The sequence below is a fragment of the Geotrypetes seraphini genome, chromosome 8 (assembly GCF_902459505.1).
Source record: "Geotrypetes seraphini chromosome 8, aGeoSer1.1, whole genome shotgun sequence".
NCBI lineage: Eukaryota > Metazoa > Chordata > Amphibia > Gymnophiona > Dermophiidae > Geotrypetes > Geotrypetes seraphini.
Genome location: NC_047091.1, coordinates 6,122,205 through 6,142,067, shown reverse-complemented (window position 1 = coordinate 6,142,067; position 19,863 = coordinate 6,122,205). Strand labels below are relative to the sequence as shown.

The window sequence follows — 19,863 nt, the reverse complement described above, 5'->3', positions numbered from 1 at the left end:
AATCTGTTCTGCTTTATTTTTTGACACACTTCCATCAGCATTGAGCCAGTTTGCGGTCCTCCTTACTGCAAGAGGAGTAGGGGAATTTTTCTGCATTCTGTAAACCACTTGTCATTTTTTCCAAGATTCTCTGGCTTGCGGAAAATAAAAGGGGCTTTTGTTCTTTTTTTTTTCAAAAATAGAACTCTGAAGACATTTTGAGTGGACAGCTTCTGCTTTTGAGAGAATGAAGTAGCTCCTAACTTTTGTAAAACAGGGAAGATGTTACACAGTGGAAATGCTCTGTGGCTGACGCTTTCCTTTCCAAAGAAAATCGATAGCTGGGGATTGTTTTGGGGGGTTCTGGCAGGAGGGAGCGGGCATCCCTCCAGCGCGATTTTCTAAACGGCGCCTGTGACATGGATGCTGGTTAGACAATCGTGGTGGTTAGGTGATTCTGTATAGGACGCCCGTGTGCGATTGTTGAGACCGGGCGTCCTATACAGAATCAGGCCCATATTGTCTATGCTCCAGAAATGTCAAAGAGAGACAATTTTAATCTGAATTGAAAAAATGTGTGCGACAGTTCAGGTCTTTATCCCAGGACAAGCAGGCATGATATTCTCACATGTGGGTGACGTCATCTACGGAGCCCCAGCGCGGACAGCTTTTCAAGCAAACTTGCTAGAAGTTTCAAGTTTGCACACTGCACCACGCATGTGTCTGCTTCCTCGCCCACTAGAGGGCGCGTTCCACCTCGTGGTCCTCAGTTCATTTTTTTCCGCGGAGCCAGTAAGCCCTGTGGATTGTGAGCTCCTAATCTTTTTTGTGTCGCTGCTTCCTGACACCGCGTCTGATTTTTTCGGTCGCTGTGCTTTTCGATTTTCTGTTCTTTTCTGTTCTTTTCTTGTCAAAAAAAAAAAAATATTTTTGTCTTCTCGTTGGGCTCCGGGGGCTCCCGGCAGCCGTGGCCGCGGGACGTCGATCGTTCCCGGCCAGTTTCGTCGTTGATGTCCCGTCCTGTAACGGGTTTCAAAAAGTGCAGCCGGTGCGAGAGGCTGCTCTCTATTACAGACCCCCACCGGTGGTGCATCGTTTGTCTGGGCCCGGAACACCCTACCACCTCATGCGATCGCTGTTCCACATTTCAGCCCAGGGCTCTCCGTCGCAGGAGGGCCAGAATGGCGGAGTTGTTTAAGGCGGACCCCGTGGTGAAGGCCTCGACGTCGGCCTCGGCTTCGGCCCCGGCCTCGACCTCGGCCTCGACGTCCTCGGGGCCCTCGGCCTCTCCTCGCCCTTCGACTTCCAAGTCGACCTCGGGAACGAAGACTACCTCGGGTAAGTCCTCCTTTCCATCCCCTACAGGGTCTGCAAAGAAGCCGTCCTCTGCTTCGACCAAGGCGGGTGGGTCGTCCTCGGCCCCGCCTCGGGCCCCGCCCGTGCAAGCCCCGAGGGAACACTCGAGACCGAGGTCGCCCTCCAGGGAGCTTGCCCCGGATTCGGACCTCCCGACCTTCGTCGGGATCCCGGCTTTCCAGGAGCTCCTCAGAGCGCTCATATCAACGGAGCTGTCGGGGGCCCTGGAACAGATGCAACAGGCTTCGACCCCGGCGGCTGTTGCCTCGGTGGCCTCGGCCTCGGTGGCCTCGGCCTCGGGTGCCGGGGCTCCCTCGACCTCGGAGACCGGGGCTCCTCCGACTTCGGTCTCGGCTGTCGAGGCTCCGCCCGCCTCGGCCTCGGTTTCGGTCTTACCATCGACCGCGGGGGATCAGCCGGAGCGTAGCGTGCGGCCCCGGGACAAGGTGCGTCGGGTCCGCCGCATTTCCTCCTCGTCGTCCTCGAGGTCCTCCCGGGGGTCTTCGCCCTCGCCTCGGACTCGGTCGAGGCGCCGGCCGAGGAAGCCGAAGCGCTCACGGGGTTCGCCTCGAGGGCGCGGTCGGTCTTCCCCGATCGGGGGCGAGGCGTTGCGGGTGTCGGAGTTGCGCATTGACAATCCGAAGCTTCTCCGCTCCCCGGCGCGTCGGGTGTCCCGTTCTTCCTCGCCGAGGAAGCGGGAGGGGGCTCTCGTCCCCCGGACCCCGGGGTCCTCGCCCCGGGCCTCGTCGAGGCGGACTCACTCTCCTACCCCCTCGAGGCCTGTGGAGAGGACATCGTGGGGCTCGGGGTCAGGGAGAGATCCCTTGTATTATTCGCACGAGGCCTCTCCGGTTTCCTCGGCGAAAAAGTCGAGATCTCCTTCCCCGCCTGCTAAACCGTCCTCATTTTCGGTTTTTGTGCAGGACATGGCCAAGGCCCTCGGGCTGGACCTCTCGGTCGGATCCCAATATTCTAAGGAGTTCCTTGAGGAGCAGGACCTTCCAACTCCACCTAGGGAGGCTCCTCGGCTCCCATACAATAAGGTCCTCCTGCAGACTTGGTTAAAAAATTTGTCAAACCCTCTTACGGTCACGTCAGTCCCGTCCAAGATGGAGGGCAAATACAGGACGGTGCCGGCTAAGGGGTTCGACAGGGCGCAGCTCTCCCACCAGTCTTTGCTGGTGGAATCTGCCCTTAAGAAGTCTCAGCCTTCCCGGGTTTCTGCGGCGGTGCCACCTGGTAGGGAGGGCCGAACCCTGGACAAGTTTGGCCGTCGCCTTTATTCCAATTCCCTGATGGCCACCAGGGTGCTAAATTATGCCTTCACTTTTTCCTCCTATCTTCGAGGTATGGTGAAGGACCTCCCTCAGTTTCGTGACTCCCTACCGGACTCCCAGAAGGCAGGTTTTGATACATTCATGTCCAACCTGTCTCAACTGCGGTTGTACCTGTTTCACGCCTTGTACGACGCTTTTGAGCTGGTTTCGAGGGTGTCGGCCTTCGCGGTGGCCATGCGCCGTCTGGCCTGGCTTCGCACCCTCGACATGGACCCAAACCTGCAGGATCGCCTGGCAGATTTGCCTTGTGTGGGGTCCGAACTGTTTGACGAGTCATTAGAGGCGGCGACCAAGAGGTTGTCGGAGCAGGAGCGCTCGTTGGCCTCCTTGGTCCGGCCCAAGCCTAGACCCCCGCCGCAGAAACCCTTCCGCCCTCCCCCAAGGCGGTACCCCCAAAAATCTACTCCCGCCTTTTCCAGACCGCCACCTAGACGCCAGGCTCAGAGGGGCAGAGGGGGACAAACGCAAGCCCCGGCGCAGGGCCCTTCCAAGCCCGCGCCTTCTTTTTGACGGGCTGAGCGGATGGGGCAGGCTCCCCTCCGCGACCGCTCAGAAATCCCTGCCTATAGGGGGGCGTCTTCGGTCCTTTTACCCAGCCTGGACCGAAATTACATCAGACGCCTGGGTGCTCCGGACCGTCTCCGAGGGCTACTCTCTCAATTTCTTGTCTGTGCCACCGGATATGCCTCCGGGACCTTCCACTTTCAATCGGAGCCAGCTTCCCATCTTGCTGGCCGAGGCCCGGGCCCTGTTGAAGCTTCGGGCGGTCGAACCGGTTCCCGCAGATCAACGGGGGACCGGGTTTTACTCCCGCTACTTTCTGGTCCCGAAAAAGACCGGGGACCTGCGCCTTATACTGGACCTCAGGAAGCTCAACAAATTCCTGGTCCGGGAGAAGTTTCGAATGCTGTCTCTCCCGGTTCTATACCCTCTCTTGGAGGAAGGGGACTGGATGTGCTCCCTCGATCTGAAGGAGGCATATACTCATGTTCCGGTGCATCCTGCCTTCCGGAAGTTCTTGAGGTTCCAGGTGGGGGACTTGCACCTTCAGTACAGGGTCCTGCCTTTTGGCCTAGCTTCATCCCCTCGGGTCTTCACGAAGTGCATGGTCGTGGTCGCGGCGGCCCTGAGAAATCGGGGCCTTCAGGTTTTCCCCTACCTGGACGATTGGCTGATCAAAAGCACGTCCAGGGAGGGGGTTATCTCAGCGACCCGACAGTCTATCGCCTTCCTTCAACAACTGGGGTTCGAGGTGAATTTCCCCAAGTCGCAGTTGCAGCCGGCCCAGTCCCTTCAATTTATAGGCGCAGTGCTGGACACTGTGCGCCGACGTGCCTACCTCCCGCAGCCTCGCTTGGCGGCCTTGGTTCGGCTGGGGCGGTGGGTCTCGCAGCTGCAGGTGGTATCGGCCCAGCGCATGATGATGCTTCTGGGCCACATGGCATCGACGGTCCACGTCACCCCATTTGCCAGACTGCACCTGAGAATCTCTCAGTGGACCCTGGCCTCCCAGTGGCGTCAGGATTGCGATCCGGTGTCCCGTCTCATTACGGTCACTCCTTCTTTGAAACGGTCGCTCCGTTGGTGGACCGACTGTTCCAATTTTTCCGGGGGGTTGCTGTTCCTGGCCCCTCCCTTTCGCAGGGTCCTGACCACGGACTCTTCGGAGTATGCGTGGGGGGCCCATCTAGACGGGCTGCGGACCCAGGGTCTGTGGTCGTCGGAGGACCGTCGATGTCACATCAATGTGCTGGAACTTCGAGCCATTTACATGGCGGTTCGTGCGTTCGACCACCTTCTTCGCGATCAGGTAGTCCTAGTTCGCACGGACAACCAGGTAGCGATGTACTATGTCAACAAGCAAGGTGGGACGGGCTCTTGGCCCCTCTGCAGGGAGGCGCTTCGCCTTTGGGAGTGGGCAATCTCCCGAAACATCTTCCTACAGGCGGTCTATATTCAGGGAGACCAAAACTGCTTGGCAGACAAGCTCAGTCGGCTCCTTCAGCCGCACGAGTGGTCTCTCCACTCCAGAGTCCTGCGCGAGGTCTTCGACCGCTGGGGGACTCCGCAAGTGGACCTGTTTGCTTCCTCGGAGACTCGCAAACTGCCCCTATATTGTTCGAGGATGTACTCCCCGGACCGTCTGGAGGCGGATGCCTTCCTTCTGGACTGGGAGGGGAGGTTCCTGTATGCGTTTCCTCCTTTTCCCTTGATCATGAGAACGTTGGTACGTCTCAAGTCATCCACGGCCACGATGATTCTCATTGCGCCTCGGTGGCCTCGTCAGCATTGGTTCTCCCTGCTTCTTCAACTAAGAGTCAGGGAACCTCTGCTGCTGCCTGTGTTTCCCTCTCTACTATCGCAGAGTCGGGGTTCGCTGTTGCATCCCAATCTTCAGTCTTTGCACCTGACTGCTTGGTTCCTTTCCCCTTCACTTCCATCCAGGTTTCCCAGTCAGTGAGGGAGGTTTTGGAAGCCTCACGCAAGGTCTCGACCAGGCTTTGTTATTCACAGAAGTGGACCAGATTTTCATCTTGGTGTTCCTCGCGTCATCTGAATCCTGATTCTGTCCCAGTGGCTTCGGTTTTAGACTACTTGTTACATTTGTCTAAATCAGGCCTGAAGACGACATCTGTCCGAGTACATCTCAGTGCCATTTCAGCTTTTCACCGGCACTTAGATGGTCGTGCTCTTTCGCTTCACCCTATGGTGCAACGGTTCATGAAGGGGCTAATCAATGTTTGTCCCCCTCTGAAGCCTCCTCCTGTTGTTTGGGATTTGAATGTTGTCCTGGCTCAACTGATGAAACCTCCTTTTGAGCCTATGGACGTATCCCTTCTCAAATTCCTTACTTGGAAGGTGGTTTTTCTGATTGCTCTCACATCGGCTCGAAGAGTTAGTGAGTTGCAAGCTTTGGTTGCGGATCCACCTTTCACGGTGTTCCATCATGACAAGGTGGTTTTGCGCACACATCCGAAATTTTTGCCAAAGATTGTATCGGATTTCCACTTGAATCAGTCCGTTGTCCTTCCTGTGTTTTTTCCTAAGCCCCACTCCCATCCTGGCGAGACGGCGCTCCATTCTCTTGACTGTAAGAGGGCGTTGGCATTTTATCTCCAACGTACCAAGTCTCATCGGAAGGTTCCTCAATTGTTTTTGTCCTTTGATCCTAATCGTCTAGGACATCCGGTTTCCAAGCGCACCTTGTCCAACTGGTTGGCTGCTTGCATTTCTTTTTGCTACGCTCAGGCTGGTCTCCCGCTCTCGGGGCGTGTCACGGGGCATAAGGTCCGAGCGATGGCAGCTTCGGTTGCTTTCCTTCGATCTACTCCCATGGAGGACATTTGTAAAGCTGCCACTTGGTCTTCGGTTCATACGTTCACCTCCCACTATTGCCTGGACACTTTGTCCAGAAGCGATGGCCGGTTTGGCCAGTCGGTGTTACGTAATCTGTTTTCATAACTTGCCATCCTCCCACCTACCCTTTTTTGGTTGGCTTGGAGGTCACCCACATGTGAGAATATCATGCCTGCTTGTCCTGGGATAAAGCACAGTTACTTACCGTAACAGGTGTTATCCAGGGACAGCAGGCATATATTCTCACAACCCACCCGCCTCCCCGGGGATGGCTTCTTTGCTAGTGATGGAACTGAGGACCACGAGGTGGAACGCGCCCTCTAGTGGGCGAGGAAGCAGACACATGCGTGGTGCAGTGTGCAAACTTGAAACTTCTAGCAAGTTTGCTTGAAAAGCTGTCCGCGCTGGGGCTCCGTAGATGACGTCACCCACATGTGAGAATATATGCCTGCTGTCCCTGGATAACACCTGTTACGGTAAGTAACTGTGCTTTATCTGCTGTCATTTACTATAGTATACTATGGATATGGAAAATATGAGGAAAGAATTATTTAAGATTTTGAATTTAGCAGTAGCTCAGGGAGAATTACGGTCAGGCACATGAAGTATTGACCTGTGACTGTCTCGAGAGCAGTGGGTCCCAACCCTGTCCTGGAGGACCACCAAGCCAATTGGGTTTTCAGGATTGCCCTCATGAATATGCATGGAGCAGATTTGCATGCCTTTCACTTTCATTATATGCAAATCTCTCTCATGCATATTCATGAGGGCTAGCCTGAAAACCCGATTGGCCTGGTGGTCCTCCAGGACAGGGTTGGGAACCACTAATCTAATCTAATCTAAACCTTAAGTTTATATACCGCATCATCTCCATGAGAATGGAGCTCGACACGGTTTACAAGAACTTAAAATAGTGCTTACCCTCTCTAGTTTGAATCTGAGGCAGTGGAGATTTAAGAGATTTCCCCAAGACCACAAGGACCACCAGCAGGTTTTTAACCCAGCTTTGCTGGTTTTCATTCTGGTTTCCTTACAAATTATCTCCCTACCCAGTGTGCAAATTACTGTACAAGTGGTGAGCACTTAGACTGTTCTTCCTTGAATAAAAAAATGTTTAGAAGACCAAAAAAGCAGTTGGGTATAGAAGTATTACAATCTCTTTTACTGTAAACCGCCTAGAAGTCGCAAGATAGCTGGCGGTATATAAAAATAAAGTTATTATTATTATTATTATTAAATAGACTTCTCAACCTGTCCTGGTGGACCCCTATGGTCAGTCAGGCTTTCAGAATAGCCACAGTAAGTAAAACAAAATTGCATTTACTGATCTGCAGTGCGTTCAGTTCCTCTCATGCGTATTCATTATAGATGTTTTTGAAACCAGGTAGGATAAGGAATCGCAAGAACAGGTCCATTCAGTGGTCATAACTGAAGCGTATGTGGAATTGGACCCAGCCTTTCTGCTAGGGTTGGATTGTTTGTGAAGAAATGTTGTTTGCTGATAATAGTGTACGCTGTCAAGAGTGTATGCACCCTTTAAGGAAAATATCCTCTTTCACATTGTGCACGCTTGACGATGACGATGACGACGATGACGACATTCAATCTAGAACGGAAAAAATAGCCAGAAAAAAATGTTTTTTGGCTGCCCATCGCTACTCTGCTCAAATAGATAAAGACAGACTGTTCACACTCTCCAAGGTAGGGAGAATGAGAGGGCACTCTCTAAAGTTGAAAGGGGATAGATTCCGTTCAAAGTGTGGTATCAAACTCAAAACCTTTGCAGGGCCACATTTTGGATTTGTAGGTGCTTGGAGGGCCGCAGAAAAAAATAGTTCATGTCTTATTAAAGAAATGACAATTTTGCATGAGGTAAAACTCTTCATAGTTTATAAATCTTTCCTTTTGGCCAAGTCTCCAATAATAATATTGTCATTTATAGCTAAAGAGACATATGATCAAGAAACTATTTTATTTTACATTTGTGATTATGATAAGCATACTGAGGGTCTCAAAATAGTACCTGGCGGGCCGCCTGTGGACCCCGGGCCTCGAGTTTGAGACCACTGGTTCAAACGTAAGGAAGTTCTTCTTCAGCCAGAGAGTGGTGGAGAGCTGGAACGCTCTTTCGGAGTCTGTTGTAGGGGAAAACACCCTCCAGGCTTTCAAGACTTGCATCTCTCTCAACGGAAGTTTTTTGCTGAAGGACAAAGTTTATTTTTTATTTCAAAGCCGCTGGTGCGGCTCCTCTCTCAAGCCGCACCTGCGTCGGAGAAGGCTTCCGATGCAGGCAGGGATTGAGAGAGGAGCCACGGCGGCGGCTTTGATCTAAGAAATAAACTTTGTCTATATCCAGGCTGAGGGAGAGCGGCGCGAGGTGGAGAGTAGAGGGGCCTGATGCCTTACATGCTTTCTGTGCTCCCACCGGCTTCTTAGCCCTTTTCGGCGTCTGCCCTCTGCCGACAACCCTCCTCCGGGCAGCCGCCACTCCGCGCGTCCTGGAGTCCTACGAAGTAAGTGCACATGCGCACTCTCGCCGGCCACATCCCGACAGATCAGATCTCAGGGAACACGCGGCGCGAGTGCGCATGCGCACTTAGCGTTTTATTATTATAGATGTCCCTTTTAGTATTTTATGTTTCAAGCTGGGTGGATGAGGTTGTGGGTTTTTAAAGCTTTATCACCTCACCCAGTCAGGGGCTTTTTCCTTATACTGCAACTTACAAACTTGATATGTGATATTTGAAAAAGGATCTTCATTGTATAATTGTATATATTAAGCATAAACCTTTAGACAGACTGCATGGAGAAATTTGTGGTTTCTAACCTGCAAATATTAAGCTAAGCCTGAGTCTTCACTATCAGGCACTCATTCAGATAGCAGAAAAAGTGATTTCTGACAGAGTGACATTAGAGTAGAAGACTGCCAAGCTAATAGCTTAATAGCAAATAGCTGACTTCTTGTTGCGTTGAGTGGCAGCTTTAGCAGGAAGGAAGTTGAATTCCTCATTAAATTCCTATGGGAGGGGTCTTAGGAATCAGGGCCTTAGGACCCTCCCTACTGCAACCCAGGATGCACTGGGAAGGGGAAGGCTCACCATTCTGTGGAGGTGGGCCTGCCGGCAGGAGGAATGGGTATCCCTTTTGCCGGCCATCAGAGAAAGGTACAGAGGGCGTTCGGGGAGGCGGGGCTGTAAGGGGGGATCTTGGGGGTGTTTGGGGGCAGGCAGGAGGGATCTTGTTGGGGGGGGAATGATGGGGCCAGAGACAGGAGGGAGTGGGCATCCCTTCTGTCTGTGTGGCGGCAGGAGGAATTAAGCACTCCTCCTGTCATGGACATTCGGGAGGGGGGGGCTTCGGGGGGTTCCGGCAGGAGGGAGTGGGCATCCTTCCTGTCGGCCAACTTTGCAGGGAGGAAAGATTCCCTGCCGCAGCTGTTAAACTGATCGCGGCAGAGAGATTTCTTTGCTTCAATCTGCTTAGCAGTTGCTTCTATTTGAAATGTAGACCAGCATTTTGCTAGCCTACATTTCAGGCACCTATTACGGCCCTAGGGAGACGCCTAAGGCCACTTCCGGACAAAACCACGCCTAGCCTTGGGCGAGCTTAGGCGGCCTTGCATATCTCCCTAGGCTTGCGAAAATGCCTACAATGTAGGCTGCCTGCCTCTGGGTGTGTGTTTTTTTTGGGGTTTTTTTTTTTTTTAAACATGCATCCCAATTAGCTGGTTAGACAGCAGTAGGACACTGTTTATAGAATTTGCCTCTTAATGTTTGTTGCCATATAGAATATAAGCTGCTTTTGACGTATTGCCATTTGTGGTGGTGGGAGATAGATTCTGCTGTGCTTAGATTTGGCATTGTAAATCTGTTGAACTCGTGTATGCTTGTATTACTCCTTTGCTGCTGTAATATTTGCAACAATAGGTATGGGGTGGAAAAGGGATTGCCATACTGGGACAGACCGAAGGTACATCAAGCCTAGTATCCTGTTTCCAAAGGTGGCCAACAAATATCCCAAGTACCTAGCTAGATCCCAAGTAATAAAACAGATTTTATGCTGCTTATCCTAGGAATAAGCAGTAGATTTCCCCAAGCCATCTCAATAATGGTCTATGGACTTCTCTTTTAGGAAATTACCCAAGCCTTTTTAAAACCCCGCTAAGCTAACTGATTTCACCACTTTTTCTGTCAACAAATTCCAGAGTTTAATTACACGTTGTGTGAAGAAATATTAAATCTACTACCTAGTAGCTTCATTGTGTGCCCCCTAGCCCTAGTATTTTTGGAAAGAGCGAGTAGGCGATTCACATCTACCCTTTCCACTCCACTCCGTGGAATCAAAAGACCGTAAGAACATAAGAATTGCTATACTGGGACAGACCAAAGCCCAGGAGGGAGGGGTAATGGATTTAATATACTACCTTTCTGTGGTACATACTTTGAGCCCACTATGGCCAAAATCTAAGAACAGTTTGCATAGTATGTGGACATTCAGAGAGGATTTTAAGGTGCCAGGGTATCTGATCTTTATGTACACTATCCAAGCAGTCAAGGGGATGAAGGGGGACAGGCTGGTAGGTAGAAGGACTGTGGATGCCTCTTGTTTTCCTTCCTGATCATCCTTTGGAAAACCAGGCAGGAAAATGTTGGTTATTCCAAGGAAATTCTTAAGTATTTATAATTATCCTGAGACTCCCAAGTATGTTTTTGGAAACCTTCAGGGAACTAGAAGAGCCTTCCTAAAGACCTCAGTTTTGTGTGTACCCTGTTCTTGTTATAGTGTAGCTGTCAGGAGGTGCTAGATAGCACCATGTTTTCCTAACACTTCTGGATGTGTGTGTGGATAGGTGGGGAGAACACATTTGAAAGTCATTGCTAACTGTCTGTTTTATAAGGGAAAGGGCATGGGACTTGTATACCACCTCCAAGGTAGGGAGAACGAGAGGGCACTCTCTAAAGTTGAAAGGGGATAGATTCCGTACAAACGTAAGGAAGTTCTTCTTCACCCAGAGAGTGGTAGAAAGCTGGAACGCTCTTCCGGAGGCTGTTATAGGGGAAAACTGGAGTCTGTTATAGGGGAGCACTGGTCTTTGACCTGGGGGCCACCACATGAGCGGACTGCTGGGCACCATGGACTGACCCAGGAGCAGTAATTCATATGTTCTTATGTTCTGTGGTTATACATTCAAAGCGGTTTACATATATACAGGTACTTATTTTGTTCCTGGGACAATGAAGGATTTAAGTGACTTGCCCAGGGTCACAAGGAGCAGCACTAGGTTTCAATCCCGCAACTCTTCCACTAGGCTATTCCCCATGTGTTTTCTTAGGGCCTGTTTCTTGTAGGACATGGTATCATCATACTCCCTCTCGTGGTTCACCATTATTTTTCCTACTTCGCTGCATCAATTGCAGGGAGCTTTCTCAAGCTTAGGGCCTGAGTTGAGGTATTTTCCCCCATTGTGTGGTGGAGGAAGGGGGGATAGTAGATTTGGATCACTTAACTGATGAAAGATTTTGACTGACGTGAGCTATCAGAACTTAAGAAAAGTCATGCCAAGTTGACAGTAGTCTGTCACATTGTATGTACCTGGTAGATCCCAGAGGGGAAGGGGTGAGGCGGTAGATTTTTGTTTGGTTTAAGCCTTGTTTTTACTTGTACCCCAAAGCAAGTTACACTTGGGTAAGGGAGATAATTTTCTATCCCCCCAAGGGCTTTCAACGATCAATTTCTGCCGCTCTATTGGACTGCTACTGCATATGCTTTTTGGGTTGGGGGTTTTTTTTCTCATAGCTCATTTCCAAGAATAATTAATGGCTTTCCTAAATCTACCGGGCTGCTGATTTGTTTGACTTTTTTTTCCCAGAAACTTATTCAAGCCTCTCTTGACTGCATTCTCCACCAACAGATTCCACAGCTTAATTATGCATTGTGTGGAAATAACTTATTACAATATGTTTGCATTCAGTCTGCTGGTCATTAGTGTAAAGAAGTGCCATCTTGATTTTCTGGTATCTGAAAGGTTAAACTATTTCCTATTTAACTATTCTTCCACTCATCATTTAAAAATTTTATCATGATGTCTCTCAATTATCTTTCTTTTTTTCTGGGTAAGACCTCATTTGAAATTGACTTGAAATCCAGTGTATATTGTAAGTTTCATGATTTGAGTTATGAATTTTGGTCTAGGATACATTGAGAAGACTCGTGGGTTCGTAGAAATGTTTAAGCAGGGCAGGATTAAGGCATAGGCAAACCAGGCCTATGCCTAGGGCCCAAATGATTAGGAGGGGTCTGCTCAGATATGCTAATTCAATGGCTCCTTAAAAATGTTTCACATTGGCAAGTCAGATGCTGCCAGAAGAGAGTGGAGGTAGGTTCGGCCTATAGCTACTACCCAGTGAAATGTCTAGTTTACCTACATCCTGTGCATTGTGTCAGCAGGAAAACCTGGCAGGTAGCACTTAACTCCTGCCACCTCTTCTCTGCCATCAGAACCATCAAGACCCATTTGTAGGAATGTTTAAAATAATGGGATGTCAAAGTCCCTCCTCGAGGGCCGCAATCCAGTCGGATTTTCAGGATTTCCCCAATGAATATGCATGAGATCTATTTGCATGCACTGCTTTCATTGTATGCTAATAGATCTCTTACATATTCATTGGGGAAATCCTGAAAACCTGACTGGATTGCGGCCCTCGAGGAGGGACTTTGACATCCCTGGTATAGACACAAAAAATGGAAAAATAAAGACTTAGAGAAAATTCCAAAGGTACTAGAAAATTGAAACTTTCATGCAAAGGTAGATAACCTCAACATGTCCTGGTTTTTATGATTTATCCTTCAACTTTGTTATGATGTGATTTAACTTCCTTGGTATGTGCCACATTCCCTAGCCAGGGGTCTCAAAGTCCCTCCTCGAGGGCCGCAATCCAGTCGGGTTTTCATGATTTCCCCAATGACTATGCATGAGATCTATGTGCATGCACTGCTTTCAATGCATATTCATTGGGGAAATCCTGAAAACCCGACTGGATTGCGACCCTCGAGGGGGGACTTTGACATCCCTGGTATAGACACAAAAAATGGAAAAATAAAGACTTAGAGAAAATTCCAAAGGTACTAGAAAATTGAAACTTTCATGCAAAGGTAGATAACCTCAACATGTCCTGGTTTTTATGATTTATCCTTCAACTTTATTATGATGTGACTTAACTTCCTTGGTATGTGCCACATTCCCTAGCCAGGGGTCTCAAAGTCCCTCCTTGAGGGCCGCAATCCAGTCGGGTTTTCAGGATTTCCCCAATGAATATGCATTGAAAGCAGTGCATGTACATAGATCACTGTTTTTAGGGAAAAAGCTCAGTTTACAGTAAAATGAGGAGGGTTACAACCCCCCAAACCCCCCATAATGACAGCGCGATGTCTATTAAGTAAACTGGGGGGTTTGGGGGGTTGTAACCCTCCTCATTTTACTGTAAACTGAGCTTTTTCCCTAAAAACAGTGATCTATGTACATGCACTGCTTTCAATGCATATTCATTGGGGAAATCCTGAAAACCCGACTTAACTAAAACCTAAAAACCTAAAAACTGTAATTTAGAGCGGTGCGGTGGCGCGCGCTGCGCTCAATTGTCGGCACGTGCTTTTGTCTTTCGCGCCGTTGTCTATGAACCGTGTGTGTGGGGGGGGGGGGGGGCTGCAGGTTGCTGGTTTGTTGTGCTGGAGCAGACACCTCATTCTGTTGGTTTTCCATAAACACAGCCAGTCCATACTTTGGCAGATGCACTCAGCTGCTGCCTGCTAGATAAACTAGGTCTCAGGTCAGCAGCTTGATCTTTGCAGCGTTCAGTTTTGTAATTGTGGGTAAGCTCAAAAAGGCACAAATTTCAGCATGAGACGAGCCAACCAAGTGCATGAAGTTTCTCTCATTTGTTCCTTAGGTTGTTTTGATCTTTCCAGAACATTGCCTGAAGCTGGGGCACCATGCCGTTAGTAACGAGGAGCATCGAGCCAAGGCACCTGTGCCGTCAGACATTGCCCAGTGTTCGAAGCGAGCTGGAATGTATGACCAACATCACCCTGGCAAATGTCATCCGACAGCTGGCAAGCTTGAGTGAGTGCCGCCGAGAGGCTCTGCTCTGCTTTCCCCTGCGGAGCCGCTCTGGTGCTGTTTCATCTTTATTTAGCTCAGGTCTCTGCTGGTGCTGCTCGGACTCCCCCATCTGCTTTTCCTAGTCCAGTGCAAATAAAACTCTTGCTTGCTTTTCTTTTCCCGTTAACCATGGCATCTTTGCAGCTTTTGCAAAGTCTAGCTCACCAGGTGTCATTTAATATACAAAGTGTGTTAAAATGAGAGACTAAATAGGAGTTGATACATACAGGGACTATTTTAAAAAACAAAATTTAGTCTTGTAATTGATGAAATTGAAGGTAAAGCAGGCAGAACCGTAAGTACATAGAACCTTTTACACTTCCCCCCCCTCCGTATTCGTGAATTCCGCATCTACGGATTTGCTTATTCGCGGTTTTAAACCAAAAAATTCATTTTCATTTTTCAGGCTATTTTAAGCCCTGTAAGCCCCCCCCTTAAGCCTTACCTGGTGGTCTAGCGGGTTTTCGGGGCAGGAGTGATCTTCCCACGCTCTTGCCCTGTGCAGATCGCTCACAGGAAATGGCTCGAGAGACTACGGGAGCTCAAGGCAGCCATTTCCTGTGAGCGATCTGCACGGGGCAGGAGCGTGGGAAGATCGCTCCTGCCTGAAAACCCGCTAGACCCCCAGGTAAGGCTTAAGGGGGGGGGCTTTCAGGGCTTATAATAGTCTGGGGTTAGGAGCACAATCATCCCGAATATTATTCGTGGGCCGGCTCTGCCCCTAACCCCTGCGAATACGGAGGGGGAAGTGTAATTCTGAGGTGATAACTGTGCAGCATTTCCAAAATATATAACATTCCATAGTTTCAAAATTAATTTGCAGTGCCAAACACAGTACAAATTACCCCACTCTAGCTTTCTCAATATTGGGGGGGAAGGGGAGGGTTTCTCAGCACCCACTAGCATCCACAAAGCTAGCTTTCAGGCCAACAGTAATCATAGCTTTAAAACATGTCACCATTGGTCATGATTTTTGTAGAATCTTTTATCCGTGCTCCTGAGCACTTCATAGCAGTCTTCAGAAGAGTCCAGATTTCTTCCCTTCATTGAATGTGACTTGGCTCAGCCTCAGTTGTGACATTGATCCCATGGTCAGCATGACCTGTTAAAACCAACTTCTTTGCAATACCTTGCTGACTATAGCTGCTTTTGCAAGAGACCAGCTGAGATTTCGCAGAGACCAGTGTTATCTCTTGCTGTGTGTACTTTGTTGTTGTTTTTTTTTTTAAATTTCAGATCAAGCTTTATTTTGGCACATGTTAATCAGCACATTGGAGAAAACAGTAGGATCAGTTACTATCATTTCTTTAGCACTGAAAGGCATATGCAGTAGAGAGTTGCACGGGGACAGAAATCCCTGCCCGTCCCCCCCTAAAAGTTACCTGTCCCCATAAAAAGCAGCAATTACTTCAGAAAGTTTAGATTTTTTATTTTTTTTTAAGTCTTAGGGCTCTTTTTACTAAGCTGCGTTAGGGCATTAACGCGCGGAACAGCATGCGTTAAAAGCGTGAGTTAGATGCGAACGCCAGCATTGAGCTGACATTAGTTCTAGCTGTGTAGCGCGGGTGGATGATGTCACCATTGACATAGTAAGGGGGGACAGAGGGGGCACCCCGCCCCAGGCGCTGTTTTGGTGGGGCATTGGCACCTGTCCTCATTCCCCGCCCCCCCCTACAGTACTGTGTGCGCACGCCCTTCCTTTCCCCCATACCAACCTGCTGCTCGTGCCAACGTCGGCTCTTCCTCTGATGTCACTTCCCGGACCTCCACCTAGTGACATCAGAGGAAAAGCAGACTGGGGTTGTTGCACGCGTCGGGAACTTTAAAGAGGTGCGAGGAAACGCGCAGAAGGGGGTGGAGGGTGGAGAAGCTGGTGGGGGAGGTGCACCGCTCATCCTCGCTACACCACTGACGTTACCCATATGTGAGAATAAATTCCTGTTGTGCTCGGAGTTAGAAAAACCCCGAGTTATTATAGAACAGGGGTCTCAAAGTCCCTCCTTGAGGGCCGCTATCCTGGATTCTGGACTCCCTACTGAGACAAGTAGTCCTGTTTTTTCTTTATTGTTTTCAGGGCTGTGCAGTACTTTTTGTCTCACAAATTGTGGTATGCAGCATTGTGAATATATATATATTTGTGATTATTATTTTGAGTGTTATTGCACTTTTTTCACTGAATTTGTATCACACAAAGGAAGAATCGATGATGGTGCGATGTACTGGGCTGCTGCCCGTACAAAGGTTGTAGTATTGAACGTTAACTTGTTGGACTAACTCCTGAAGAGGACTCGGGGTGGTCCTTTGGACTGACTTGATAGGACTGTATCTGAGGTGGTGGTTTAATGTTGCTTAAAGCCTTATAATTGCTTTTTTGTGATAATTATAGATGCATAAAACAGCACTGTGGAAGAGCCATCGGATGTGTGAGAAATGTATTTGTTACTCTTTCTCAGTATATTTGATTTAGGCTATGTTATTTGTCCTCCATCCAACTGAGGTTTAGAAATACCCATGGCCTCCATGAAGTGAGGTGGTTATGTATGCTTGAGATCTCTACTGGGTCTGCGTGAACAGACCTTTTTGGTTGCTGCCTGGCCAGATTTTAGAGTTAAGTCCATCAGAAAACTTATACGCTTTCTGTTTTTGTGAAGATGAAGACTTGTCATTCACTCATTTCTGATAATTCCAGGTAAATATGCTGAAGATATCTTTGGTGAGCTGTTTACAGAGGCAAGCAAGTTTGCTGTGCGAGTGACTTCATTAGGAGAAAGGATTGACCGTCTACAAGTGAAAGTCACCCAGCTGGATCCCAAAGAAGAAGAAGGTAAGAAGAAAGTGTGTGGTCCTCTCTAAGCCCAAAAATGCTCACTTTTTGATCTGGCCCTCTTGCTTTAAGTATGTTTAATCTACTTTGATTATTAGAAATGCCCTGGGAAGCTTAGTAAATCTTTTACTTTTAAATTGGTGAGAATTCTCTAAGACTGGTAGACCAATTATTTCAATTTCGAAAAAGTTTAAAAACCTGGTTGTTTTCACAATAGTTAATTTGATTTTAGCTATCGTATAGTAATTTTAAGCAATTCAACTTTTTTCTAACTTTTTCCATCCATCCAATCTAGCCAATTTCTGTTTTTATCCCACAGTTTTTACTTGTTGGTTTCATTTTTTAACCAACTGTAAACCAAGTCGAGCTCCTTAGGGAGTAGATTCGGTATATAAAATGAAGATTAGATTGGAAATGGTCTTGCATGCATCTCAGAAGTCTCATAGGGCAAGGACTCTTATTTTTGTTTATGTACAGTGCAAAGTACATCTCACTGCTGGAGAAATGTTTAAGTAGTGCTTAAGTAGAGGTGCTTCTGGGAGAGAGAGAAAGAGATTAGGAAACCAGACTGGTCTCTCCCTTTACTGGAGCAAAACTCATTCTGTTCCTGAACATTTCATAATGCTTGATATTTCGGTCTCTTATTTTAAGTCGCCTTAATAAAACTGTAAACATACGCTCGTGCTACCACTTGGTTGCTAAACATGATTTTTTTTTGTTGGTTTGTTTAAATCACTACTTACCTTTCAGAATCCAGACTCAAAGGTAAGTTACATTTGTGGTACAGTAGGTTTTTTTTTCCTCTGCCTCCGAGCATTTAGAGTGAAAGCTATCTGAGACAGTGAAGGGAGAAGTGAGGAGCAGGATTTGAACTTTACAGCCCACTCAGAATGCATTCAGGAGGCATCTTCAATTTCACATTTTTTTTCTTGTGTACAGCGACTGTATTTGATATAGTCATTTTAACCAGAAGCATGCCAATGGGTAGTGTCGAGAGTAGACGAACACAGTACCTGAAAGTTCAGAATTGGCTTCAAAACCTTTTGAAGGGTCTTTTATGACTCTAGAAGAGCATACAGGGAAGGTGACTTGTTTACACTAATACACCTTTTCCTCCCTCAGTGTCCCTTCAAGGCATTAACACAAGGAAGGCCTTCAAGAGCTCCACAGCCCAGGACCAGCAGCTCTTTGTCCGGGACTCCCTGCCAGTTCCAGTTCTTGAAACCTACGGCACATGCAATACTCCTCCACCTCTCAACATCCTTTCCCCCTACAGGTAAGCAAGGCTCCTTGTATTTTCAGCCCATGGGCGTGGAATATCCACTGGTGACTTGTAGAATGCTTCATTCGTTTTATATTAGCACTAATTTATCACGGTCCTGCCAGTTGTACCTTTTACCTGAGGACTTGTGTTACAGCAACACATACCTGTCTGTGAGACTGCACTTGCTAGGCCTGTTCTATATTTTATGGCGTTCCTTTATTCCTGAAATGTATCACAATTTTGTAAACTGCCGAGAACTGTCTCAAGCTTCGACGGTATATCAAGTTTTAATAAATATAAACAAAATACTCGCTACTAGGCAAGATGAGATTGACTAGGTCATTCAGAAATAGTCATTCAAGTCAGCAGTGTGACTTTCTCGGCTTAGATTTAAAAAGCTTCCTCATGTCTGTACTTGTTGGTCAGTTCTGCTGTCTTTGAGCACCAGCCTCGGACTATTCCATTGGGTGTACAAAGGGTGCGATCCATTTGGTTTGTATTTCCACATTTTGTGGAGCTGTGAACCTTGAGGGAAATCTAGTCTGGAGTAGCAAAATTGACAGGCTGCTGGCTCTTTGAGAGACCTTCAAGGACTAGAATTTACTTTGCCACCTGTATCTGTTGTCCTTAGAAACTTCTGCGTTGAATGGGTTATTCTGTAAGGTACAACTAGTCTGTGTTTTGCTAGAGCTTTAAGATTCAGCATTTATTTATTTATTTAGTTAGGTATTTATATACTGCTTGTAAAGGTTATCTAGTCGGTTTACAATCAGGTACACTTCCCCCTCCCTATTCGCGGTTTCGATTATTCGTGTTTTTCCCCCAGCCCCCCCCCACCCCCCGGAGAGATGCTCGTTGGCAGCCCGCATAAAAAAAAATGGCCCCGGGACTTGGATCAGGGCAAGGAGGGAGGCGGAAGGGGCCATTGGAGGCAGAGGAGGCGAGCAGCTGCCCCGGGAGCACGGATCTTACCTGGTGGTCTAGAGGTGACGTGGGGCAGGAGTGATCTTCCTACACTCTGATTATACAGACTGATTATCCATGGACTATAGCACTACTGAAAGCAGTATCTTAATATTTCTCTTCTTAAATAGTTAGCTGGCACACACAATGGGGGTTCCCCCCTCCCCCCCCCCCCCCGTGTTAAATATAGCGAAACTCTCCCAAATTGTTTCTTCCTTTCCACCTCTGATATTTAAAATTTTTTTTATCTCAATGTATTTTTTTCCACCTCTAGTTCCTTCCTTCCTGTCATGATAGACCTTCGGGGTCTCGTATTCCCCTCCCCTCTACAAATTTTAAATGTCACGTGTGGATATTTATTTTTATGGGTTTTTGTGTTTTGTTTTTTTAATCATTGTAAACTTTTTTTAAATCATAGATACTTTTTTTGATAGACTGTATGTCAAAGAAATAATAAACTTGGAAACATAGTATTTTTCATTTTTAAAGGACAGCTAATATTTTGGTTCATGTGTGTGTGGTTCTTATCCCAATAACTAGTCGAAATGTATACCATAGGTACCACTTGCGCATCCTTTAATATCGAGCTGCCTTTTATTCTGTTTGGCTTCTTTGATGGAAGCCA

The 19,863-nt window shown here is 47.9% G+C and overlaps 1 protein-coding gene across 1 annotated transcript in view; it reads left to right on the top strand.

Moving 5' to 3' along the window:
* Positions 1 to 19,863, top strand: part of WASF2 (WASP family member 2) — a 66,765-nt gene that overhangs the window by 26,673 nt on the left and 20,229 nt on the right. Inside the window, exons 2-4 of the mRNA XM_033954147.1 lie at positions 13,976 to 14,148; positions 16,877 to 17,011; positions 18,134 to 18,287. Of these exons, the coding sequence (XP_033810038.1) occupies positions 14,019 to 14,148; positions 16,877 to 17,011; positions 18,134 to 18,287 (419 nt within the window). The 5' untranslated portion in view covers positions 13,976 to 14,018. The remainder of the gene's footprint in view (positions 1 to 13,975; positions 14,149 to 16,876; positions 17,012 to 18,133; positions 18,288 to 19,863) is intronic.